Here is a 23,715-nt window from a genome sequence, read left to right on the forward strand (position 1 = left end):
TGGTGTAATTGTTTTATTGTTTAGTAATCCCCTGCACCTGGTGGTAATTGTAAATTAGAGCCAGGTGCAGGGTATTTAAGAGAGGCAGCCAGTCTGTTCCAGGCTGCTGCTGAGAGAACAGCCCGACTGTGTGAGTGAGCAGTCGTATTGAGGTATTGTGTGAGGGTGTGTTTTTGAATGTTTGTGGCAGGTAAACGGTTTAGCCATCCTGCGTGATAGTTAGGTTCCTGTTTATGTTTAGTGAGTGCTCCAAATAGGAGCTAGGTGTTTGTTTTGTGTTTATTTCATTTGGTGTTTATTAAAAGTGCGCGTGAGTGCTGTTTCAGTAGAATCCTGTGTGTTGGGTCGTGATTCAGAAGGGAGAAGAACCCGTGATAGCCTGTGTGGCAAGCAAAACGGTGACAATATATATATATAGTACTGTGCAAAAGTTTTAGGCAGGTGTGAAAAAATGCTGTAAAGTAAGAATGCTTTCAGAAATAGATATGTTAATAGTTTATATTTATCAATTAACTAAATGCAAAGTGAGTGAAGGCTGATTCGGCACTGGTGAATTGCCTGCAGGCTGCTAATTGAGTACAACAGTTTAAAAAAAAAAAAAAACAACAACAACAACTGCAAACATGTCGGTGCAGTCAACTGGGTCTTCAGCTGGCTTCTGCCAGTGTGACCGGTGCTCAGCTAAGCTGCCCAGGCAGGACAAACATTGATCCTGCGCAAGGTGCCTAGGGCCAGAACACGCGGCCAAGGCACTGGCAGGTTAGCTGGACTGCTCTCCCTGTCGGAAGTTCTCGAGGAGAACAAAGCGATGGAGAGCAGCCCTATGCCCAGCAAAGTCTCTCTCCTCAAGCCATGGGATTATGAGATCAGTGGTCCAAAAGCCTCCGCAGAGGTCGTCCAGAACCCTCCCTGCTACAGTGACCAGGGAACTCTCCCGCACAACCGGGTCACCTTCCCCTTCTCCACCACCAGTACAGAGGCGCAGGCACCTCTCGGGAAGCAAGATTGTCACTGCCGAGGTGGTACCACTCAAGGGGACACTCAGCAGGGGACAGACGGTCGCTGTGCAGGCACCGCTCCCCTTCCCGAGGGGACAGGAGGTCACCATGCAGGCGCAGATGTTCACCATCGCAGTCGCCTCGAAGGCACCCTAGCTCGGCCGAGCGGAGCTTCGCAGAGTGTCCCAGAGGGAGGAGTTCTGGGCGCTAATGCAGCGTGCAGCTGTAACTATGGACATCCCATGGCTGGCGGAACAAGAGTGAAAGAGGAACCGCTTCCTTCAGCAGAGAGAGAACCCACAGCACGCCCTTCCCTTATGCCAGGCCTTCCTGGATTTGGTGCGGTCCTCCTGGGGCAACCCAGCATCTGCACCTTCAGCCTCCAGAACAGCCGAGTCTCTGCTGCACACTGCAGGAGCCCAAGAAGCATGCATAGGCGCATTCCCCACCATCGAGGACATGGTCACGGTGCTGGTGCAAGGTTCCACCTTCACCAAGGGGGATAAGGACCCAACCTGCCCGTCAAAGCCTTGCAGAAAACCGGACATGATGCTAAAGAAGGCATACACATCAGCAACGCTGTCCATGCGAGCAGCAAAAGCCATGGCCATACTGGTACTCTACCAGAGCCAGAGGATGAGATGGTGGTAGCTCACCGGCATTTGTGGCTGACACAAGCAAAGGTCGTAGAGACCAAGAAGGTGGCGCTGCTAGATGCCCCCATTACACCAGGGAAGACTTTCGGGGCGACCATTGATGTGAACCTGGAGAGGTCCCACAAGGCCATGGAGGTCTCTTCGAAATTTTGCACCTTCCTGCCTACCGCCAGTGCCCAAGGTGGCCTTCACAGTGTGCAGGCGCAACTGGGCCTGAACGCCACCCCCCACCCCAGAACAAACAAGCAGGCAGAGGAAGAGCCAGTGGCAAGGGACCACCGCCAGCCAGGGGTAACCGGTTCTCCAGCTGGAGACCGAGGCCGGGGCCTAAGAAAGACCCACCCCCTCCCAAACCCAAGGGAGACCGCCCCTGAGGGTCCCTGGCTGCCACCAACCCCCCTCACAACCGGACTGATAAATGGACATAACCCATGGCAAGGCTGCACCCAGGACTCCTGGATGCTATCGACAATGAGACAAGGTTATGCTCTACAATTCAACTTCAAGGGTGTCCTCCTCACCACTGTTGAACGAGCGAGGGCGATACTCATTCAACAGGAGATCACCAATCTTCGATGGAAGAAAGCTGTATGCTTGGTACTTCCTGGTACCCAAAAGGGATGGTGGTTTCAGACCAATTATGGACCTCAGGGTCCTCAACTTGTTCCTCAAACAGAGGAAGTTCAACATGTTGACAGCACAGTGTATCTTCCAATCCGTCCAACTAGGCGACTGATTCACATCGATCGACCTGCAAGATACATATTTTCACGTCCCGATCCGTTCCGCGCACAAAAAATATCTGCGCTTCGCCTTTCAAGGCAACATGTACAAATTCTGCGTGCTGACATTTGGCTTCTCGCTGCCTTCAAGGAAACAGGGCGCAGCTCTGCTGATGTATGGGCTCAAAACGGGGACCCATAAGGACCCACAATACCAGTTCCAGATCCCGCTTGGGGACCATGCTTTTCATGGGAGGACGAAGCCTCCAAGCCCCTTTAAGAAATTCCACTGCCAGGAAGTGTGCCCCAGGGGACACAGGGTCAATTTTGTCGTGGCACACCTATATTGCTGGCAGGTATACCTTCAGAGTGGAAACGGATTTTCCAGCATCAAACAGGTGTTGTAAGAAGGTTAATATTGACTCAATAGGGCATGTCACTGGATCTAGACCTTCAGCAATGCACCAGTTTTGGAAAACTTTCCATTTATATGAATACTAGGCACCTTAGCCAACTGTGGTGTCTCTACCACCTCATCTGGCAAACCTCATCTGGATAGATGGCTCTGTTCAAGGCCAGACCCAGAGTTGGAGCTGGGCTGGGTTCGGGTGCCATAATAGCCCCTATGCTTGACTCAGGAGGTCCTTGCATAGCGGGAGCTGTCAAGGTTGACCCAACAACATGTCGGACAGGAGAGCAAACTAGGGGATGTATACAAGAGCCCTTATGGCCAGGGGTGGGCTTGCATGTCTACTTCCGGGGGCCCTCGTCTCTCTCCATAGCGAACCATAGGGTGCAATGAGTGGACTCGGCTGTGGTGAAGAGGTCGACTCATGCAGTACGAAACCTCTCCTAAATCTGTTTCACCACCTGAGGATGCAGTCTCCATTCTGAGTTGTCTAGAGCTCTTCTGGGCAGGAGGTCTGCTGCCTTGTTGTCCACACCGGGGAGGTGAACCGCCCTGATGAAACACAAGTTTCTGGGTGTCCAGGACAGGTGTCTGTGCGCTGCGTGGTGAAGGCCTGGCGAACGTAGGCTGCCCTGGTGGTTTATGTAGGCTACCACTGTAGTGTTGTCTGTCCGGATCAGCACATGTTTGTGGGCTAGCTGCTGGTGAAAATGAGAAAGCATCAGTACTACTGTTTGCAGCTCTTGAGCATTTATATGCACTTGCTGCCAATGTCCCTTCCACTGACCTCTTATTCCCCTCCCATTCCAGACCGCTCCCCGGGCCATGCTGGAGGCGTCCGTAGTGACCACTTCCCTTCTGTGAGGGGAGCCGAGGGGAGATCTGAGGCGTAAATTGCTGGGATGGAGCCACCAATCCAGTGTCTTCCAGCATTGTCTGGACACTCGCACCAACTGATGCCGATCGTGGACCAGGTATACCTTGAGCGTATTTACCCATGCTGGTAATGGGCAGGTCGGGTCTTTGTCCTCTCTGGTGAAGGTGGATCCCTGCACCAGTACCGTAACCGTGTCCCCGATGGTGGGGAACGTACCTTGGCCTGCTTCTTGGTCTCCTGCAGTGTGTAGCAGGGACTCCGCTGTTCTGGAGGCTGAGGGGGCAGACGCTGCGTCGATAATTTTCAACATGCATTAATAACATTTGTTAATATTTATTATTGGGGGCAAAATTTACATAGTGGCTGTAAAAACTCTCCTATATGACCATCACAAACAAGCTTTTCAGGCTCAAAAATCCAGAGACTGTCTGAATAAATTATTTGTGAAAAAAAAAAGTGGTAGACAGCATAAGAAATTGCATTGATTTACCACAGCGTTACTCATCACCACAGCTACTTGTCTTAGGTAAGATTAGCCTAACCATGAGATAATTATTATTTTTCTGTGGTGTTGCACAATAAATTTACATGATAATGAATAGTGAATTGCGTGGAATGTATTATTTTACTGTGTCTGCTATGGCTTGCAAGTTTGATTGCTAAAAATATCAAGAGCACTAGACTGTGTATACTGCCTGATTATTGATTTGTACCGAGATCTGATGTTATTGTGTTAAACTGTCTTACAGTATACTGCAGTTTTGATAGACCTAGGCTGACAGAGATATGTCTTTGTTTGGTTGGTGGAAAAGGTGGCCACCCTAAAAGGAGCACAGTAATCAATGACAAATGTATTTTTGTGTGCTGTTTTATTGTTGCTAATAACACCATATTATTTACAGCTGATTTCCTGTTCATCATAGTACTATGTGGTTTACAGTATAGGTTTATTTTACATAAAACAAGACATGCTATATTAAAATGCATCAACTAAAATATATTTCATGATATTGAATTTGTATACAGTGGTAAGTTAACTGTAAATAAAATTCACTGTGTAACATTACAAAGTACGCACTGTAAAACATGTTATAGATATTAACAATATACTTGCATTGCATTGGTCAATAACTATTAAGCAGTAAATAATACTGACCATTCTAGAATTAACTGTTAAGAAAAAAAAAAAAGCTTGATGCAGTCTTAAAATTTGCAAAAGCTGCATAATGAGTGCTACTGGTGCGATGCACATATTTTCAAAGTTAACATAAAATACATCATCTATGTTTCACATTAAGTAAAAGTGTATTTAATTTCTTTAAAGTTTGATTATAATATCTGTATAAAGATACAGCTGAAGAAAAAATAATATTCAAATGAAAAAAAAGTAGATTATGTTTATTTACAGTCTTACAGGTTTAAAAATGTTTAGAATTTGTCTTTTTTATTAAGAAATGCTAATAGTGGGCCGCATTGCCTAATGCAGCTGAATAGGTGGACCTCAGATAAAAATGTTTGGGAACCCGTGTTCAGCTAGGGATGGACGGACACGTATTGTAGTAGCTTAGCTCTATGAATCGGGCCCATTGTCTAAACACTTGTGACTGGTTTCACAGCCCACAATTAGCACTGGCTTAACCATTTCGGTTTGGACTACCCAGTGTTAACTGAAATAAATTTAGTGCTAATCAGGGGCTGTGAAACCAGCAGTACAAAATATTTTTGTTAAATAATGGGATGGAGGCCGTTTAATATATTAATCAACTGGGTGGCAGGGCTGACTGCCAGGATTATATAAACCAATGGATTTCTGTAATTAGGCAAAAGAGGACCCATGAAAATCTTGTCAGCCTTGGCCTCGTACAATGTGGTTGAATGCATGGCTTATTCTCAAGCTGCAGACTCTATTGTCCTGCACTTCTGTGAGGACATAAATACTCCTTTCACTCAGGAACTGTGCTCCTTCAGATCAGTGAGAGCTAAACAACTCCAGCACTGTGTGTATACTTTTAATAAGCCCTAAAATGAAGTCCTGGCCTAGATTTCACAATAAGCTGACTTTAGATCAGTCTACTAAGAATGTTTTGACAACCAGCAACAAAGTTTTGGAGCAGGCAGAGGAATCCCACCACTGGCATAAATAAGAAAAGGGCATGTAATGTTTGTGGCTTGGGTGGCTCTCTAGATTGAAAAGGGGCACAGCAATGTTTGTGAGGTGCTCAACCGCATAAAGGCCAACATGTATTTGGACAAAAGAACTTGCTTTTAAATATCCCCACAGTGGGTTTTCATTGCTGGTATCGAGTTTAGTTAAGCTGTGGAAGCTATGAATACTGATCTGTCTCACATGTTGCTCTCCTTTACAAAAAGGAAAAAAAAAACAAGGAGCACAGTTGCTGTGCAGGTTCAGCTGAACAAAACTGTATGAGGCATCAAGAATAATGAAGTCCAGTGTGCGAGTAAGTGACATGCATGGCTGTGTGCTTTGTGCACTGAAACTTTGATTTTTTGTTTGTTTAATAAAAACAAGGTAAGTAATTTATTAACAAATAATACATAAGAACAGTATACATACTAATACATATATAAAATATTTTAAAAGTGTTTGATACAGTAACTGTGTTACAAACATTGCATATACCAGTATACAATACATGTAGAACATTGGGAGATGTTGTACAATTCAAAACGATATCCTTCCTGCTAGTTTCATTACAGTCATTGAATGGTATAGATAATCTTAATGTGATGTTGTTTACATCTTACTATACAAACTTTAAGAGTGTTACTTTTAAAAGAGAGCAATAGAAATTGCTGCACCAAGTCCCATGACTGCATGACTGGCCCACCCTATAATGATACTCTTGTTAATAGCAAAATCAGTAACTTCATCTTGTATGTGGATAAGGTTGCCACCTTCAGATGTGTAAACACCTCCATTTAGTTTACTAGTATTACATTCTATAAACTATAAACTAACATTAAGCAACAGACAAGTGGGTATCATTTTATCCCTGACGTATTGTTGTATTACATTGCAATGCCACACTGGCTAAATGGCATTCCGTTTCATTATTAAACAACATAGCTTTGTTTTTTGAAAGACATATACTGTATAATCTCCTGTTGAGAAACTACAAAGTCCACAGTGCACCTCACCAGACTCAACTTCCTGCCAAATGAATTTTCAGATGGGGGCGTGTAGAGTGCAAATTGGCTTCCATTTTTGCAATGTCCACATCAGTGGTACTCAACTCTGGCCCTTGAGATCTGCTGGGACTGATGCTGACACTGCTGGTACTGGTGCTGACACTGCTGGGACTGATGCTGACACTGCTGGGACTGATGCTACTACTCCTGGGACTGGTGCTGACACTGCTGGGACTGATGCTACCACTGCTGGGACTGGTGCTGACACTGCTGGGACTGGTGCTGACACTGCTGGGACTGATGCTGACACTGCTGTGACTGATGCTACTACTGCTGGGACTGGTGCTGAAACTGCTGGGACTGGTGCTGACACTGCTGGGACAACCCTGTGCTCCGGATCATTTAACAGAAGTTGAATCCAATTCTGGAGCTACACGAGGCGTAACTAGGGAACCTGACCAATGAGAACGAGAAGCGAACATGTTTGTTTGGTAAAGTGGCCCAAAAGTGCAAGTCAGTGTAATCTTAAAAAATGCAGGTGAATCTACAAAGATGCATGTCGAATTCATAGAAAAGGGTGGCGAATACAGAAAAACGTATGATGGAAATAAAATGGGCAACATTTAAGTTTTTATTTCTGTCATGCTTTTTTGTATTCGCCACCCTTTTAAGATGCTGGCCATTTTTAGATTAGCCTGCACTTTTAAGATGACACTGACTTGCACTTTTGGGCCACATAGTTTGGCGCGAAATTTCAGTACCCTTGTATGCTAAGCCTCTGAAATAGGTGTAAAATTCTGATAGCATAGTATTGCATTAAAATTTACAGTATGTCGCAGTGAAAAAAAGGGAAAATACAGGAAAACTTCTATAGCCCAATGTGAGATGTGTGACAATCTCTCCCTCGCCTGTACAGATGACAAACAACTGTATGCAGATACCGCCTGTGCAGCCATATATGGAAAGCGGAGAGGCGGCTCAAGACACAAGGCAAAGTTCACCTGCTGTAAAGAGAAAAAAAGACCTTTGCAGTAAGCAGCTCCCTCCCTGACTCCTGCTGCACCTTCTCACAGACAGATCAACGGGCCACCATCTAACCAATCAACGCCAGGTAAGGGTTGCATTTCTTCGTCTAAACATTCAGAAACTTTATAGATATATAACATATTATTAATTATGCTAAGTGAAGGATAGTGTTCTACGGGAGCATAGTCGTTCTTTTGGCAATTCTGAGCTTTATATGGTGCTGGAGGGTTGATTTGAAAAGCTGTTAATGATTTAGTGATTAAGGGGATCAAAGTGCTGAAGAATGTTAGCAGTAGCTGGGTGAATGGAGCGATCCTGAATGTCAGCAAAATGTAGATAAAAATGCACTTATAAATCACTGAGACAGCACAACTTATTGCATTCTTCTATTTTATTTTTTATGTACCACTTAAGGATACACTCCAGCACAATAAATATACTTTATACAACTCACAGACTGAAAATGGAGTTAGATATACAACAAAACTTATCATTTAAAAAGAACAACAAGGCCTGTCACTACAAAATCAGTTCCTTTAAAGTAAATATTGCTGTTAGTGTTATTGGTTAAAAAAAAGCTCTTATGGTAGTTGTATTTTAATTTTGAGTTGTGCACGTAGTTATATAAATAGAATAGCACCTCTTACTGAGCTTGATAGGAAAAAAAAGATAGTGTATCAAGCAGTGCAGATTTATTACAAACTAACAAAGTTAGCTTGGTAGTTTCTTGTCTAGACTGTACCTGTACAGGTAAGGAGAAGTACACTTTGAACCCTTGGACTTCATGACCATATTCAGAGAGGTGTTTCTGTGGCTGTATTCTATAGTTCCTCTTTCAAGGAACTGACTCCACTCCCATTTGCAGTACTACCTGCTACAGATAAAATCACATTTATTAAATGGTGAATCCTACTCAACTTGATGTAGCTTTTTAGTAATGGTAAAGCAATCACAATGTGCAGATAATGCAAAGCATCATGCTTTCACTAGGACTACCTTTTAAGGCACTAGGTTGTCACTGAAAGGACGGAAAGTTGTAATTGTTAAATGCATATCTTCGCTGATATGATAACGGGAGCAATAATGGAAAATGCCTGTTGTTTTCTTACACAGTACTTTAAAGTTAATGTTCTTACAGATAAGAGTAATGTCAAAAGTAAACTGTACAGTTGTATATGCTATAGTAGCGTTTCCTCTTTCTTAAAATAAATGCTGCAAGTCATCTAAAAAAAGAACAAACTGAAGTTAGTGTTTCGGTGCATATAAGCTTTATGGGGTATTTCCCCTGGTTATTAGCAAATGCAGGGCCAAATTGGGATGCGATTTCAAAACATTATTTCTGGCAATAACACCAAAATTATGCAAACAATTTTTCTGAAAAACATTTTTTAAAGACCTACAGTCAAAAGTTTTCTCACAGTTAGTTTTACTACATACCCTACCACTCAGTGTTCTATAGTTATGGGTGATCATAAAAATGAAAATACATAAATAAACACATTTATTACTCTTTAAGATATCACTCAGATGAAGCTAAAAACTAAGCTTGGAAACTAAGCCTTTTTAATTGACATATTGGAATGTTTCCATGGCACTGGGAGTCTACTGAGTAAACTGCAGGCTCCATTGGATGAGCTCTCTTTAATTGGAGAGATGTAGTGGAGCCTGTCCTTCAGTCACTGAGATCTACTTTTCCTTATGCCGATAGCTCAAATTTTGTATTTATAGCCGGCCTGTGAGGGAAGCATATATATTTTTTAATAAATCGGCTACTGCTAGTTCAGCTGATTTAAGAAACCATTTCAGAGGGCGCCTGCATAGTATCAGGGTTGTGGAAACTTTAACGGTATCCTTCATTTTAACCTTTTCAGAGTAGCGCATCAACTCTTCTTGAGTGGTAATTGAATCATTATGTGCGAAACAATAATACATGCATTAGAATGACTGGGCTTATTACAACATACAGCACTGACGCTGCATGCAGCTGAGTGTATGAATAACCGGGAGGTGTGGTTCACCTTGCTTGCAGTGTAGACTTTGAACAGAGGGCATCTTTATTTCATTCTGTTTCATACGATGTTTGCAATCGTTCTGAGTAGTACCTTGTCACAATTACTCAATTGTTCTGTGTAAAGTTCCTTTCACTATGAGTTTAGGACCGGCTCTTAATTTCTAGTTTCCTTTGCCACAGTTATATATCAGCCAAAGTATTTTTATCAGTTAAAACCAGCACAAAGAACTGTTGTGCACTGCCAGCAAAATAAAAGGAAACTTGCTCCAAAGTGGCAGATCACTGGATGTCATTAGCTCTTATTTCTCTAGAGACACTTGAGGGTGATCTAGCCAAGTTACATTTATCTATTCCAATACTCTTACTGTTCAACTGCAGAATGGCATAAAGACAGGCAGTCGGACAGGCCGAGAACCTCCCTGGCAATTGTTATGCATCAGCGTGTCTTGGAAACACAGTACTGCAGGCGTACAGCTTAACACATTCTCATATGTACAAACAGCAATATCAAATACACATATTCTTTAAAGACTGAATGTCACTATATATCAGGCTTATTCTAAGCATTTATCAATTACTTTTCTGTGCTTTCATTTTACCGTACTGCACTTTGCTATTCTTTTACAGTAAAATACTATGTACCAATTTGTAGAGTATGTCCTAACCTAAACAATAAAAAATAAATAAACTAGACAAAAAGGTACCAAAGTCTTGGTCAAAGTGATCATGAAGCCCAAATCCATAATGCTTTACAGACCAGTATTTGAATAGGTTCTTGTCTTCGGCTACACTCAAACCAGAAAGTGTATTTTGTGACTGAACAAAGGAGACAAAGAGGCATTTTAAAGGGTCACCATTAAGAGACCTGTAAATAACAACTCCAGTAACTTATCATGATTATTTTAAGCCATGTCATTATAATATCTACATTTACACATTTAAAAATGCAGATTTGTTCAGGGAAACTCATTCAGACAAACTCAATAGTTAAATTTTTTCAGTAATTACCTAATGATCTATTTTTTTGTTTTCCAGGTTCATTACAGAAAAAGACAACATGTCACAAGTCAAAACCAAGGTTTCAAAAGCACTCAACAAGACCACCCCCGGCTTGCAAATATGGAGGATAGAGGTAAGAGGTAGTTTACTGCTCCAGCTTGCGAAGCTGGCATAACTACCCTCTTGAATGGATTAAGTTCAACCTTTAGTAAATAATACATATGGCCTGCTATTGATAAAACCAGTTACAAATACATATATGTTTTAGGTATGTATTTGTAACAAAAGTGTTAAGCACATACAGTTCAACAGTTTCATGGTTTGTAATATTACTCTGTTGTGAAATTATTAATTGAGGTTCCCATTAAGTGTTCATGCCAGGGAGGCCTGTAATGCGTGGACTGTTGGTGTAGTTGTGAATCCTGAGCTGCAGGCTCTGTGGACTAGATTGACAATACAAGGGACCTTTAATCAATAACGCATCCAAATAATAATAATACAAATATGTGCATATTTGTTACTCCTAGCAGGAATACAACAATGGTATTCAACAACTACAAATGTCAACCTACAGCACTGTACACATATATAAATAATACAATTCTTAAAATAAATGTTTACAGATATGAACGTTTACTAATGTTTTGCTTGCCTTTGTTTTGCGCAAGTTTCAACTTTTTTCGGATGTACTGCTTACTTTCTTTTTGGCCGTTTGAACATTAAAATAATTATACTCCCTAGCAATCCAACCATACAGTATTCTTACTGCTAGCTTTGTTTATCTTTTAAAAACAGTGTTTTTTACCTCTGAAGAAATGTCTTGGTACACTCTGTCATTTAACAGCGGCAGCTATTTCTGTACAGTATGTAAGTAGGAGTGTCTGTAATATAACATTTTTTTTACCCCAGGACCATGCATATGAACAAGACTTGTGTTGTCTCATATCATCCAACTGCTTGAACCCAGAGTTATTCATTTTAAATAACATGACATCAGCGTTTATTTTGATTTTAATTTTTTGAATCACGGTCGTGAACAGGCATAAAATCCATGCTTCTTCATTCTGAGCTGATTTCTGGTTGTTTTCAACCCCTTAGCAACAATTGCTAGAGGTAACGTCAAAATTACTTTACAACTTTTTTTGGTTTTTTTACTCTATGGTGTTTATGTCAGAGGTCGTCGGAGAAATTGTTACTTTGCAAGAGCATGGTGGGGCAGTATCATTAATGTTCAAACTGCAGCCAAAAAGGAATGCAATGCATAAGAGTAACCTGCACGCAACAGTGGTAAACTTTTTTAATTTTCTGGGTGACAAAGGAGAATTGAGTCATTGTACAGGATTTTAATACATATTGTGTTTCTTTGCTTTAAATAAAATGTAATCCGGTAAATGCAGGTGTTAATCACATAATCCAAGCTGGTCTTTTTATGTTCCAGGACATGGCGATGGTCCCTGTCCCTCCAAAATCCTATGGGAACTTCTTTGAAGGAGACAGCTACATCCTTTTATCAGTAGGTATTTCTTAGCACATTATGCAGTGCTCCCCCTTCATATGGCTGTAGTCAGGAACCGTAGGTATAAGGAGGTTCAATTTGTGTTCCGCCCTATAACAAGAAGACAAGTGCTGGTGTAATGGCATTATGGGGTAAATGGGAGGCATGTCCATACTGCCTTGTAACTTGTTCTGTGGGATAAATGTCCTCTTTATGACGAGGGAGCACTGCACTATAAATATTGTGAATGCTGCATTCTGTAAACACCCGTCTTATTTACGAGGCATTCATTTCAAGTGTTACGTTAAATGGCTGGCAATTGAGCTACTGTGTACTGCATACTACAGTCACAGTATGTCTAATTTTCAGTTTCTTAGCAATCACAATATAACAAGCTGCAGATTAAACGTTTACAGTATTTTCTGTTAATATTCCTGGTTCTAGATTGGAACTCATTTTACATGACCATTTTCAGGTGATTCAGAGATGTCAGGTTTACTCTCCTGTCAGATTAGATCCCACCAGAGCCATTTCAGGCCCCTCTCAATATGAACCATGTTGCTGGTTTCTCTGTTTTAACAGTTGAGGTGGCTGAGGGAATTTTATTGGGTAACACGATGACATTAAAAAATTGGCATGACAAGTAGATACATTTCAATGAATGCCTTGCAATGGTTTCCAGTCAATCCATGCACGTTATCCTCCAACGTTAGGCCCTCAGACCACAAGGTAATTTCAGATATATGTCCCATGAGTTATCTATTTACCAAGAATAACCTGGTGGAAATCTTTTCTTAATTTTACCTCCTTGTGATCTGCAATTGGGGATGGCCGAAACTGGTACAAGATTCAAAGAGACACTTACTTTGGCAGTCACCATTTGGAGATACCCAGATAATTATTGGCGAGCGGTCTGTGTAGGTAAGAAGGCCTAGGAATATCCCACCCCCAGATGAAGATTGGGATTGAGTGTAAATATATTTAAATGCAATCATTCATACTACACAGGAGTAAGATAGAGAGCATATCTGTAGTGCAGGTTTGCTTTTCTTCTTTTCAATGTTATTACTGTAACAGTTTTCTTGACTCTTCTTCAGTCGGGTTTAACTAGCACATGTTCTCTCCTCACAGACTCACAAAACTGGCAATAATTTCAAATATGATATTCACTACTGGCTGGGCAAAGTCTCCTCTCAGGACGAGCAGGGAGTGGCTGCCATCTACACCACCCAGATAGATGATCACCTGGGAGGGGTGGCTGTGCAGCACCGGGAGGTGCAGGGCAGTGAGAGCGAGACCTTCAAGGGGTACTTCAAGCAAGGCATCATGTGAGAAGGGGAGGAGGGGGCAGTAACACACTCCTGCTGTATATAATGTAATCACAAGACAGAGCCATAGCCGACCTGGATATAGAACTGAAACAATCAGAATGAGGAGTAAACTTGAAAAAGTGGGATAAAGTCATATAATTCCAGTTCTATATATTATCTGTATATCATTTTACTTTATATTGCCCCTTCTAGTCTCAAACTAGGGATTTTTCTATAATAATGTACTTTACCCGTTTTCTATAAAAGACATCTTAACTTTGAATTAGCCAGTGGAATGCATTTGGTTTTACAAAACCGAAGATATCTATGGACTTGTAAAAGAGCGCATGTTAACGTTTTCATGCAAGAACAGATTATATGCATTCTCACACAGTGTTCCAAACTTATTAACAATGAAGCATGTCAGTTAAATGGAAAGCCTTCCTGTATGGATCAATGTAATTGTCTCTGTCGGGGCAGTTATTACTGGAGTGCCTACAGACCTGTTTCATTAACACATGATCCAATGTGCACTTTGATAATGCAGATACACGATAGTAATCAGTGTCTGTGCAGTAAATATTATTATTACTTAGTTGGTAATGCTTAAATATAAATTATCCCTTGTAATTATAAAGCATTTTTCTAATGAAAAGCATTTGTTTTAATTTCAGTCAATTATATGCAGATCTATTTCAATAATTTAAAATCAAAGCATGTACTTATTTAATTTTAATATTTGACTATGTTATTGTCCATTGAGATGTGTCATCTTGCTTGGTATATTTGGTATTTACTTTTTCATTTGATATTTTAATTTCCTTTACCTGAAATCTTCTGAGACCATCAAACTCATACAGTGCGTGATGAGTCTTCCTTCCTTTCTGCAGCTACAAACAGGGTGGGGTAGCCTCTGGAATGAAGCATGTGGAAACCAACACCTACAATATCAAGCGCCTACTGCATGTCAAAGGCAAAAAGCAAGTGGTTGCAGGAGAGGTGAGCAGGATCATTGCATTTGGTTTGTTTTCATTACTGCCTATATTTAACACTGGAAACTGATCTTGTATAGTGTGTTTACACTCACAACTCCCTCCTGATCCACCTTAAACTGGATTCTATTAAAATATTCTTATCATTTGATTTACTGTTGTCAGGAAGATAAGCTGTATGAGCAAAATGTCCATGGAAATGTCTAGCATTGCTCGCTGTCACAGCCTGTTCCTTGTGCAGGTTGAGGTGAGCTGGAACAGCTTCAATAAGGGTGACGTGTTCCTGCTTGACCTGGGGAATGGAATCATTCAGTGGAACGGACCTGAAAGCAACCGCATGGAGAGAATCAAGGTAACCCAACTCTCTCCATGTACCAACTTCAGCTCCAATCAACTTCATAGCATTGCAGAACTGCCCCATGGTAAATGCGCAGTAAAGCACAGTGAGAATATTTTTTGTCCAGTCAAAGGACTCCAGGGGTCAATTCTATGCAGGTGGTCTTTAAGTTTAACAGTGGAGCACCCTATTTTGAGGCAAAAAGGCAAGTTTTTTCAAAGAGGAATAAAAAACAAAAATAAAACATCAATAACACTGACCTAAAGTCCATAAAATATTCAGTTCATTGTCTACCCCAACACCTTTCTGCCTGCCTGCCTGTTCATTCCATTATCACTGTGTCCATTTGTATAACTGCCTGTCTATTTGTTTACGCCAGCTCACAACGTGTACAGTTATGTCTATAAATGTGCCTGTCTATTTATATATTTGTTCATCCTTCATGATCTGTCTGTGGGTGTGTCCATCCATCCACTGTTCCTGTGTGTGCAGGGGATGAACCTGGCTAAGGATATCCGGGATCGGGAGCGCGGCGGGCGGGCGAAGGTGGCAGTGGTGGATGGGGAGAACGAGAGAGACTCCCCGGAGCTGATGAAACTCCTGAATGAAGTTCTCGGGGAGAGGAAGGACATTAAGGCAGCCATTGCCGATGAGGTGGTCGATCACAAGCTGAAAACAGCAGTCAAGCTCTTCCAGTGAGTACCTGCGTCACGGAGAGAAGAATAACTATAAATTACTTGAACCTGTGAAGTGCCAGTGGCAAAGAACCTCACCACGCCTTATAGTGTTGTCACATAAAGGTCAAATTCAGGAAAGGGAAAGAAAAAAATATTTTTTCTGATACCCAGTATGCAGGGCTCTTCATTTTTCGTTTTTTTTTTTTTTTTTTTTTTTTTTGTTAACCCTGTTCAGTTAATCTCTGGGAAAAGTGCTGATTGTAAAACAAGTTCACTTTATTTTTTCTCCCCAAACTTGATTGAGACTGTTACTCTGCTGCATTGAAAATTAAAAAAAGGCAGCTTCTTATTTTTTATTCAAACAGCGAATGAAGTTAAATTGATTTAATTAAATCATAATTAAGAGGAAACTGTTATTTGCAAAACAGGTTATAACATTTTTTCAATGAGTCAATAAGATTTTAAATCCAGGAAAAGTAGTTTAACTGAACTTGTTTTTTGTGTTCGGTTTGAATTAAAAATAAGGAGCAGCTTTTTTTTTTTTTTTTTTTTTTTACATTATCAGTGAAACAGAATCATAGTCTCATTCAAGTTACGGAAGAAAAAAACTAAAGTGATCTTATTTCACAGTCAATGCCTTTCCAAGAGTTTAATTAAGAAATGGAGAGGGCTCAAATATAACTTTTAAAGAGACATCATGTGAGCAAAAATAAAAACTGAAAACAAAAAGCCTTACCAATATGATACTTTAATTTTTTTTAGATTCAGTAATTTGAATCTGTTAAAATGAATTATTTCCTAATAAACTTATGATTAAGTTCAAAAGATAGATTCCCCTTGTTCTCATAGTAACCAACGGTTATGGCAACCTTTAGTAATACTGCCTGTTATATCTGGCTGTTTGTGCTTTTGAGGCTCGCTCCTAATTTGTACACATGAAACAAAGCCTGATGTTGATTGAATCTTCCTGGCTATGACTCCCACACTTTTCTACTAGATTTTTCTCCCAATTCTTTCTTGTTTAAATCCTTCAATGAACTCCCTGGGAAGATAGGTGATCCTTGTTCTATGGTCCCCTCCGTCATGGCAACCACCAGATAGTTCTAAAGGAAGTGCTGAAGAGCACAGAATGGAGTGTTACTGCAGAAAATGCGTTGGCTGTCATTCAGGATGCACAGCATCAGAATGAGCAGTCTGGTTAAAAGTGAAGACACAGAACAAATTGTCCAGTGGCAGCTGCAATAAGCTCCATAGGATATGGTTGGCAGGCTCATTATAAGACTATTTGGATAATGTGAGCAAATGAATCACCCTCAAATAGACAGTGTTTATCTTGTTTTAATACCTGAAGCATTTTTAAGCACTTAAGCACATTCTGTGCTCTCGTTACTGTACTCCCAACCCACAAATACCATTGTTTTAGTCATAGCATTAGTTGTGTGTTGTTAATTCCACCCCACCGTTCTCTAGTGTTTCTGATGCAGACGGGAATCTGGTGGTGCAGGAAGTTGCTGTGAGTCCTCTAACGCAGGACCTTCTGAATCATGATGTGAGTAGTGCAAGAATACTGGTGAACAGGAACCAGCAGAGAAGCTGCACACGTGTGGAGGTTTTGATAGATTTGCAGACTGGAAAGTGAAGCTTCAAATTTCCCAACTAAAGGAAAGTACAGAAGCTACAAGTGTTATAATTCATTGAATGGCAATGACAGATCATATACTTAAAGATGTCATTTATATTAGCATATCCAGCTGGTGTCGCAGTCTGCTTTTTTTCATTATGATATATTTTCTGGATTCTTTAAAAGAATGTAAATGTATCATTACAATAAGCAATGATTTAGACAATTCTTTTTTGTTCCAGTAAGATAAAGTTGCAATCATTGCGGCATCCAATAGTCCAGTCTGAGTGTGCTGTTCACTCTCTTTAAAGGACTGCTACCTCTTAGACCAGGGTGGGATCAAGATCTTTGTGTGGAAAGGGAAGAATGCCTCCAAGAAGGAGAGGTCAGAATCCTTGGCTAGGGCAGAGGTGAGTGAGGTGAAGCTAAAGACTCAGATCAGTGGACACTGAATAATTGCAGCACTTAAAATCTTTAGCATTGCAGTAAAAACTGTCTGATGCAGTATTGCAAAATCTAACACTGTACCTAAAGAAAATATAAAGGACAAACTATTTAAACATTATTAAAGAGCATACAGTAGACATGCTGTCCAGGTATACCTGGAATTGAAGGGTTGCATGCATTTTAATATACTTTCTTCAATATTTAGGTAAGAATTTAACTGCAGATGTACCATACCTGCAGGACATGTGTGTATTTATGCAACATACATTACCTGAAAGTGATCATAAGCCCTATTTTCCACTGATTTTATTACAGTAGTAAGGTCAAAAATCCCACTTTCTCCAATGCTTCTTTGATATTTATTTTACTTCATTTTGTATGTTCCTTAAACTTTTTTGTAACTAACAAATTCAAAACATTCTCCACAAAACTATTATTTACACAAAATGTTTATTATTAATAATAACTGATTGCATATATTTACTTTAAACTGGGCAAAGACAAGTAGAATTATTTCTGGAAATGATCCTATAATATATATGGATTATATATATATATATATATATATATATATATATATATATATATATATATATATATATATATATATATATATATATATATATATATATATATAGTACTGTGCAAAAGTTTTAGGCAGGTGTGAAAAAATGCTGTAAAGTAAGAATGCTTTAAAAAATAGACATGTTAATAGATTATATTTATCAATTAACTAAATGCAAAGTGAGTGAACAGAAGAAAAATATAAATCAAATCCATATTTGGTGTTACCACCCTTTGCCTTCAAAACAGCATCAATTTTTCTAGGTACACTTGCACAAAGTCAGGGATTTTGTAGGCATATAGTCAGGTGTACTGTCAAAAATCATACACCATGGCAAGACTGAGCACAGCAACAAGACACAAGGTAGTTATACTGCATCAGCAAAGTTTCTCCCAGGCAGAAATTTCAAGGCAGACAGGGGTTTCCAGATGTGCTGTCCAAGCTCTTTTGAAGAAGCACAAAGAAACGGGCAACGTTGAGGACCGTAGACGCAGTGGTCGGCCAAGGAAACTTACTGCAGCAGATGAAAAACACATCATGCTTACTTCCCTTCGCAATCGGAAGATGTCCAGCAGTGCCATCAGCTCAGAATTGGCAGAAAACAGTGGGACCCTGGTACACCCATCTACTGTCTAGAGAAGTCTGGTCAGAAGTGGCCTTCATGGAAGACTTGTGGCCAAAAAGCCATACCTCTGACGTGGAAACAAGGCCAAGCGACTCAACTATGCACGAAAACACAGGAACTGGGGTGCAGAAAAATGGCAGCAGGTGCTCTGGACTGATTTGAAATATTTGGCTGTAGCAGAAGGCAGTTCCTTGCAAGTTTGGGGCTGCATTTCTGCAAATGGAGTTGGGGATTTGGTCAGAATTAATGGTCTCCTCAATGCTGAGAAGTACAGGTAGATACTTATCCATCATGCAATACCAGCAGGGAGGCATCTGATTGGCCCCAAATTTATTCTGCAGCATGACAACAGCCCCAAACATACAACGAAAGTCATTAAGAACTATCTTCAGCGTAAAGAAGAACAAGGAGTCCTGGTATGGCCCCCACAGAGCCCTGATCTCAACATCATCGAGTCTGTCTGGAATTACATGAAGAGAGAGAAGCAACTGAGGCTGCCTAAATCCACAGAAGAACAGTGGTTAGTTCTCCAAGATGTTTGGGATAACCTACCTGCCGAGTTCCTTCAAAAACTGTGTGCAAGTGTACCTAGAAGAATTGATGCTGTTTTGAAGGCAAAGGATGGTCACACCAAATATTGATTTGATGTAGATTTTTCTTCAGTTCACTCACTTTGCATTTTGTTAATTGATAAATATAAACTATTAACATGTCTATTTTTGAAAGCATTCTTACTTTACAGCATTTTTTCACACCTGCCTAAAACTTTTGCACAGTATTGTAAATATTTTTTTCTCTTTATACTACAGGGTTATAAAAAAGCCAAAGGCTATCCATCTTCCACCAATGTGGAAACTGTAAATGATGGCTCAGAGTCTGCTGTCTTTAAACAGCTCTTTCAAAAGTGGACAGTGAAGGGACTAACAGTGGGCACTGGAAATACACATACTGTGGGAAAGATTGGTGAGAATCACAGCTTTTTCTTTCCGAGACAGATTGCAGACAGATTCAATCAATTAAAGTTCCTATTCCATGTGTTCCAGTTAGTGTCACAGACATGGGACAAGCCTTGTTTGGGGATAATAAGCCATTCTTTGTCTGAAAGAGCAGGGACTTGATTGGTGAGGATTGTCTAGATTAACATTCTAAGTCTTTGCTGCAGTGTGCCAGCCGAGGCCTCCCTCCTATAAGCAGTGTCTGCTGGTCCTGGCCACCATTGACACCTCCCTGTTTTACTGTTGGTCGCTGACCATGGTTCTGAAATTACGTCTCCTGTTCCTGACTCCTCTCTGCCACTGAACACGGTTTTGAAGAGGTAGACTCGCTGCACTATTTCATTGTGACATATTTCTTTAATTCTTTGAATTTGATTTCCATTATAGCTAAAGTGGAGCAGATCAAGTTTGATGCAATGTCCATGCATGCGAAACCAGAGGTGGCAGCGCAACAGAGGATGGTGGATGATGGAACAGGCGAAGTGGAGGTAAATTATGTTTGGGTAATGCTCCACACTTATGGAAGGGTCTTGAAGGATGTATATGTTGACAGCCTTGAGTATGAGAGCTTACATAACCAATATGAGAGCCTGTGCGTACATGTATGGCATCTCAGACTGTGTGTTTATTATAATCTTATAGACTGCTGATGATCTTTCAGCCAATCAGAGTACATGTTTCGTCTGCTATATGTCACAACACATCACATAGAAACCAAATTCATGACATCAGCAGTATCATATTGTGTTTTCACCACACTTTATTCTCAATGTTGGAGTGTGTTAATTGGGATTTTGACCAACTAGCAAGAGGTTAATTAGCTGAATGATGTATTTTCGTTATGATTATTAAAATACAAAATCTTCTAATGACTACTGGTTGCTTTATCCACTGCTGCACGTCTTTCAGAATGTGCAACAGGTGATACAAAAATGAATTATTTTGTATTTGACAACTGAGTGTATTCAGAGTTACTTGTACTGCTGATTATTGGACCTCTTTCAGTGACTTGAAGCTAACCTGCTACTGCATGCAACTGCTGAATAAACAAGTCCCCAGCCAAATCCATAAGTAGAGCTTTCAGTATTACGAAGGGGCTGATGACTGTGACATCTATCACAGTATGTACCGAATGGCATTAATAGTACATATGACAATAAATAGTTTAATGGAAATAGGATAAGTGTCATTTGAAATGTTATTAGGTAATGAAATTAGACGTTAGTATCATGGTATATTAAAATGACTGATCTACACTATATGGTTTAAGTTATTGTGTTTTCAAGATGCATGTAAAACTGTAAGTATGATATACAGATGGACAAATGTAGAGACAGATAGCCTTCCCATGTATCCCCATGATCTAATACCCCGTGTTTCAACACAATTGGATATGTGGTTTGACAGATCCTGCATATGATAACATGTAAAGTGTCACATAGGTACAGTAGTTACAGGACTGCTTATTTTATGTTACAGTCTGGTTTGGAGTTATTTGCACCAATAGAAGTGAAGACCGGCAGCAGCACAGCTACTCTTCACACTGTTTCTGTTTCAGGTATGGAGGATAGAGAACCTGGAGCCCGTCCCTGTGGAGAAAAAATGGCTGGGCCATTTCTACGGAGGGGACTGCTACCTCATTCTATACAAGTACCTGGTTAACAACAAAGAGAATTACATTCTCTACATCTGGCAGGTCAGCATCATATTCACCATATAAACTCAAAGGGTCTGAGGGGTAAAAATAATGCTTACTTTATTTGGTAATGCTTTCTCAGTGTCCAGGCAAAGCACTAAACCATATGCATATTTAATATCTCCCTATAGTTTGAAAGGGTTAAGAGAACAGTTTTAGAACCCTGAGCATGCACCACAAACACAGATGATTTATTTAGTTACTCAGCAGGGCATGGTAAGAGCACAGAGAACACATTTATAGACCTAGCCTGATTCTGTTACTCACAATTATCATTCATTTTATCAATGGTTTGTGGTGATACTATAAAGCTGGTGTACCAGGCAGTGGCAAGATATGAACTGGAAACCTAGCACAATATGTGAAAGTAACAGGCTGTTCTGCATCCGTGGTTCTAGAGCTTTTAACCTCATCTCATCTCACCGACAGCATACAGAGTCCGTAAACACAGTGCATCCCAGATTTTCTTTTGTCGTTCAAAGTTTTATTAATTGTTTCAGCATTTGACTTTTGTCAGATACCTTTTTCATGAGTTTGAAATCTCTACATTATTTAACATGTGTAAAAATGTACTATTAATTATAATATATTATTAGGAAGCAGAGCAAAGTGTATGCAATGTTACGCATGTCTTCATAGAAAACTATGCAGAAGTGACATTTTTCAAAGTAGATCAGTTAGATCATCTAGTTTCCACCCCTTATACCCCAGTAATCCCTGACTGTTACTGTGAATTTCAGGGTCGCAACGCCAGTCAGGACGAGATCACTGCCTCAGCCTTCCAGGCTGTGATACTTGATCAGAAATACAATGGGCAGCCGGTTCAGGTCAGAGTACCAATGGGCAAGGAGCCTCCTCATCTATTGGCTGTCTTCAGGGGAAAGATGGTGGTTTATGAGGTGAATTCTCTTTCATTGTCATTCATTTGCGCCTCTATTTGCCAATCTGGTTGAGCTTTTACCTTTGGATGTTTTTGTTTTTAAATTCCCCTTGTGGATATAACTAATATGAGTGCTTGTAAGTACATGCATGGCATCTCAGACTGTGTATTATATGTGTATTATAATCTGTTATAGACTGCTGATGATCTTTAAGCCAATCGGAATGCTCCTTTTGCCTGCTGTATACCAGGACACATCAAAGAGAACCCCACTTTCTCACTACCATATTAAATTTTTACTGTGTCGTATTCTCAATATAAGAATGCGTTAATTGGGGTTTTGACCATCAAAGAAAGACCCCTTGCATGTAATTACGTATACATTGTCAAACAAATATAAAGCCGCTGACAAGAAAGTGTATTATTAAAAAGTATGACCTTATTACTGTTTTCCGTGCTAGAAAAAATGTTGTTTTCTATACCAGGTGTGTCTAGATGTAACCTAACTGCAGGTGTGCACTTTCTCTATAGAGAGTCTGATCTGCCAAATTCATTGTAGAGTCAATTATCCGATCTTTGATCAACCGTACTGTCTAATCATCAAACACACCTGTAATCACTTGATGAATTACATGTGGTGTATTACGCACAGAGCTGCTGCTGCTGCTAAAACGGCTACGAGATTTAGCTGCCAAAAAAAGGACCAGCAGACTGAGGCAAATGAAAGTTACAGAATTGTTCAGACCACCTAAACCTTACATGAAGCATTGTGTTCTTTAAATTGTTGCAGTTAAGCTAATTAAAACAGTCACCTCATTCTTGATTTTTCTTCTATTTCATCAGTAAGGCACAGAGATCCTGTCTATGTTATTAAGCAGCTAAAAACTTGTATTTTATTAATTTCAATTGCACATTATTACCATGCCTTAACAGAAAATATCAAAGTATAGAAACATTTTAATGAATTTTTGAAGTTTAATGATTTCTAAACTTCTGTAATGTGTCAAAGTTGTACTGAATTGTATTCTTTGATTTTCAAAGTTTGGTATATGGTATGTTTTTACAGTATTTCAATACCTTAGTTTTACTGAATTGCATACATTTAATGATTTATAAAGCTTTGTAATTTTGTGTGCTTAATGTGATTGAATAGCGTACTGGCTATATATTATCAATAAGTACTTGTGTACTAATTACTTGTGTATGCTAACTTTATTATATACATTA

General features: G+C 40.1%; 1 protein-coding gene across 1 annotated transcript in view; it reads left to right on the plus strand.

Moving 5' to 3' along the window:
• Window positions 1-7,536: 7,536 nt before the first annotated feature.
• The window catches only part of vil1 (villin 1), a 29,434-nt gene continuing 13,255 nt past the window's right edge, over window positions 7,537-23,715 (plus strand). Inside the window, exons 1-13 of the mRNA XM_041263001.1 lie at window positions 7,537-7,923; window positions 10,885-10,981; window positions 12,287-12,361; window positions 13,475-13,671; window positions 14,544-14,652; window positions 14,887-14,997; window positions 15,475-15,677; window positions 17,130-17,208; window positions 17,592-17,690; window positions 19,727-19,880; window positions 20,300-20,400; window positions 21,471-21,608; window positions 22,349-22,507. Of these exons, the coding sequence (XP_041118935.1) occupies window positions 10,907-10,981; window positions 12,287-12,361; window positions 13,475-13,671; window positions 14,544-14,652; window positions 14,887-14,997; window positions 15,475-15,677; window positions 17,130-17,208; window positions 17,592-17,690; window positions 19,727-19,880; window positions 20,300-20,400; window positions 21,471-21,608; window positions 22,349-22,507 (1,500 nt within the window). The 5' untranslated portion in view covers window positions 7,537-7,923; window positions 10,885-10,906. The remainder of the gene's footprint in view (window positions 7,924-10,884; window positions 10,982-12,286; window positions 12,362-13,474; window positions 13,672-14,543; window positions 14,653-14,886; window positions 14,998-15,474; window positions 15,678-17,129; window positions 17,209-17,591; window positions 17,691-19,726; window positions 19,881-20,299; window positions 20,401-21,470; window positions 21,609-22,348; window positions 22,508-23,715) is intronic.

Source organism: Polyodon spathula, chromosome 11 (genome assembly GCF_017654505.1).
Source record: "Polyodon spathula isolate WHYD16114869_AA chromosome 11, ASM1765450v1, whole genome shotgun sequence".
NCBI classification, from domain to species: Eukaryota; Metazoa; Chordata; class Actinopteri; order Acipenseriformes; family Polyodontidae; genus Polyodon; species Polyodon spathula.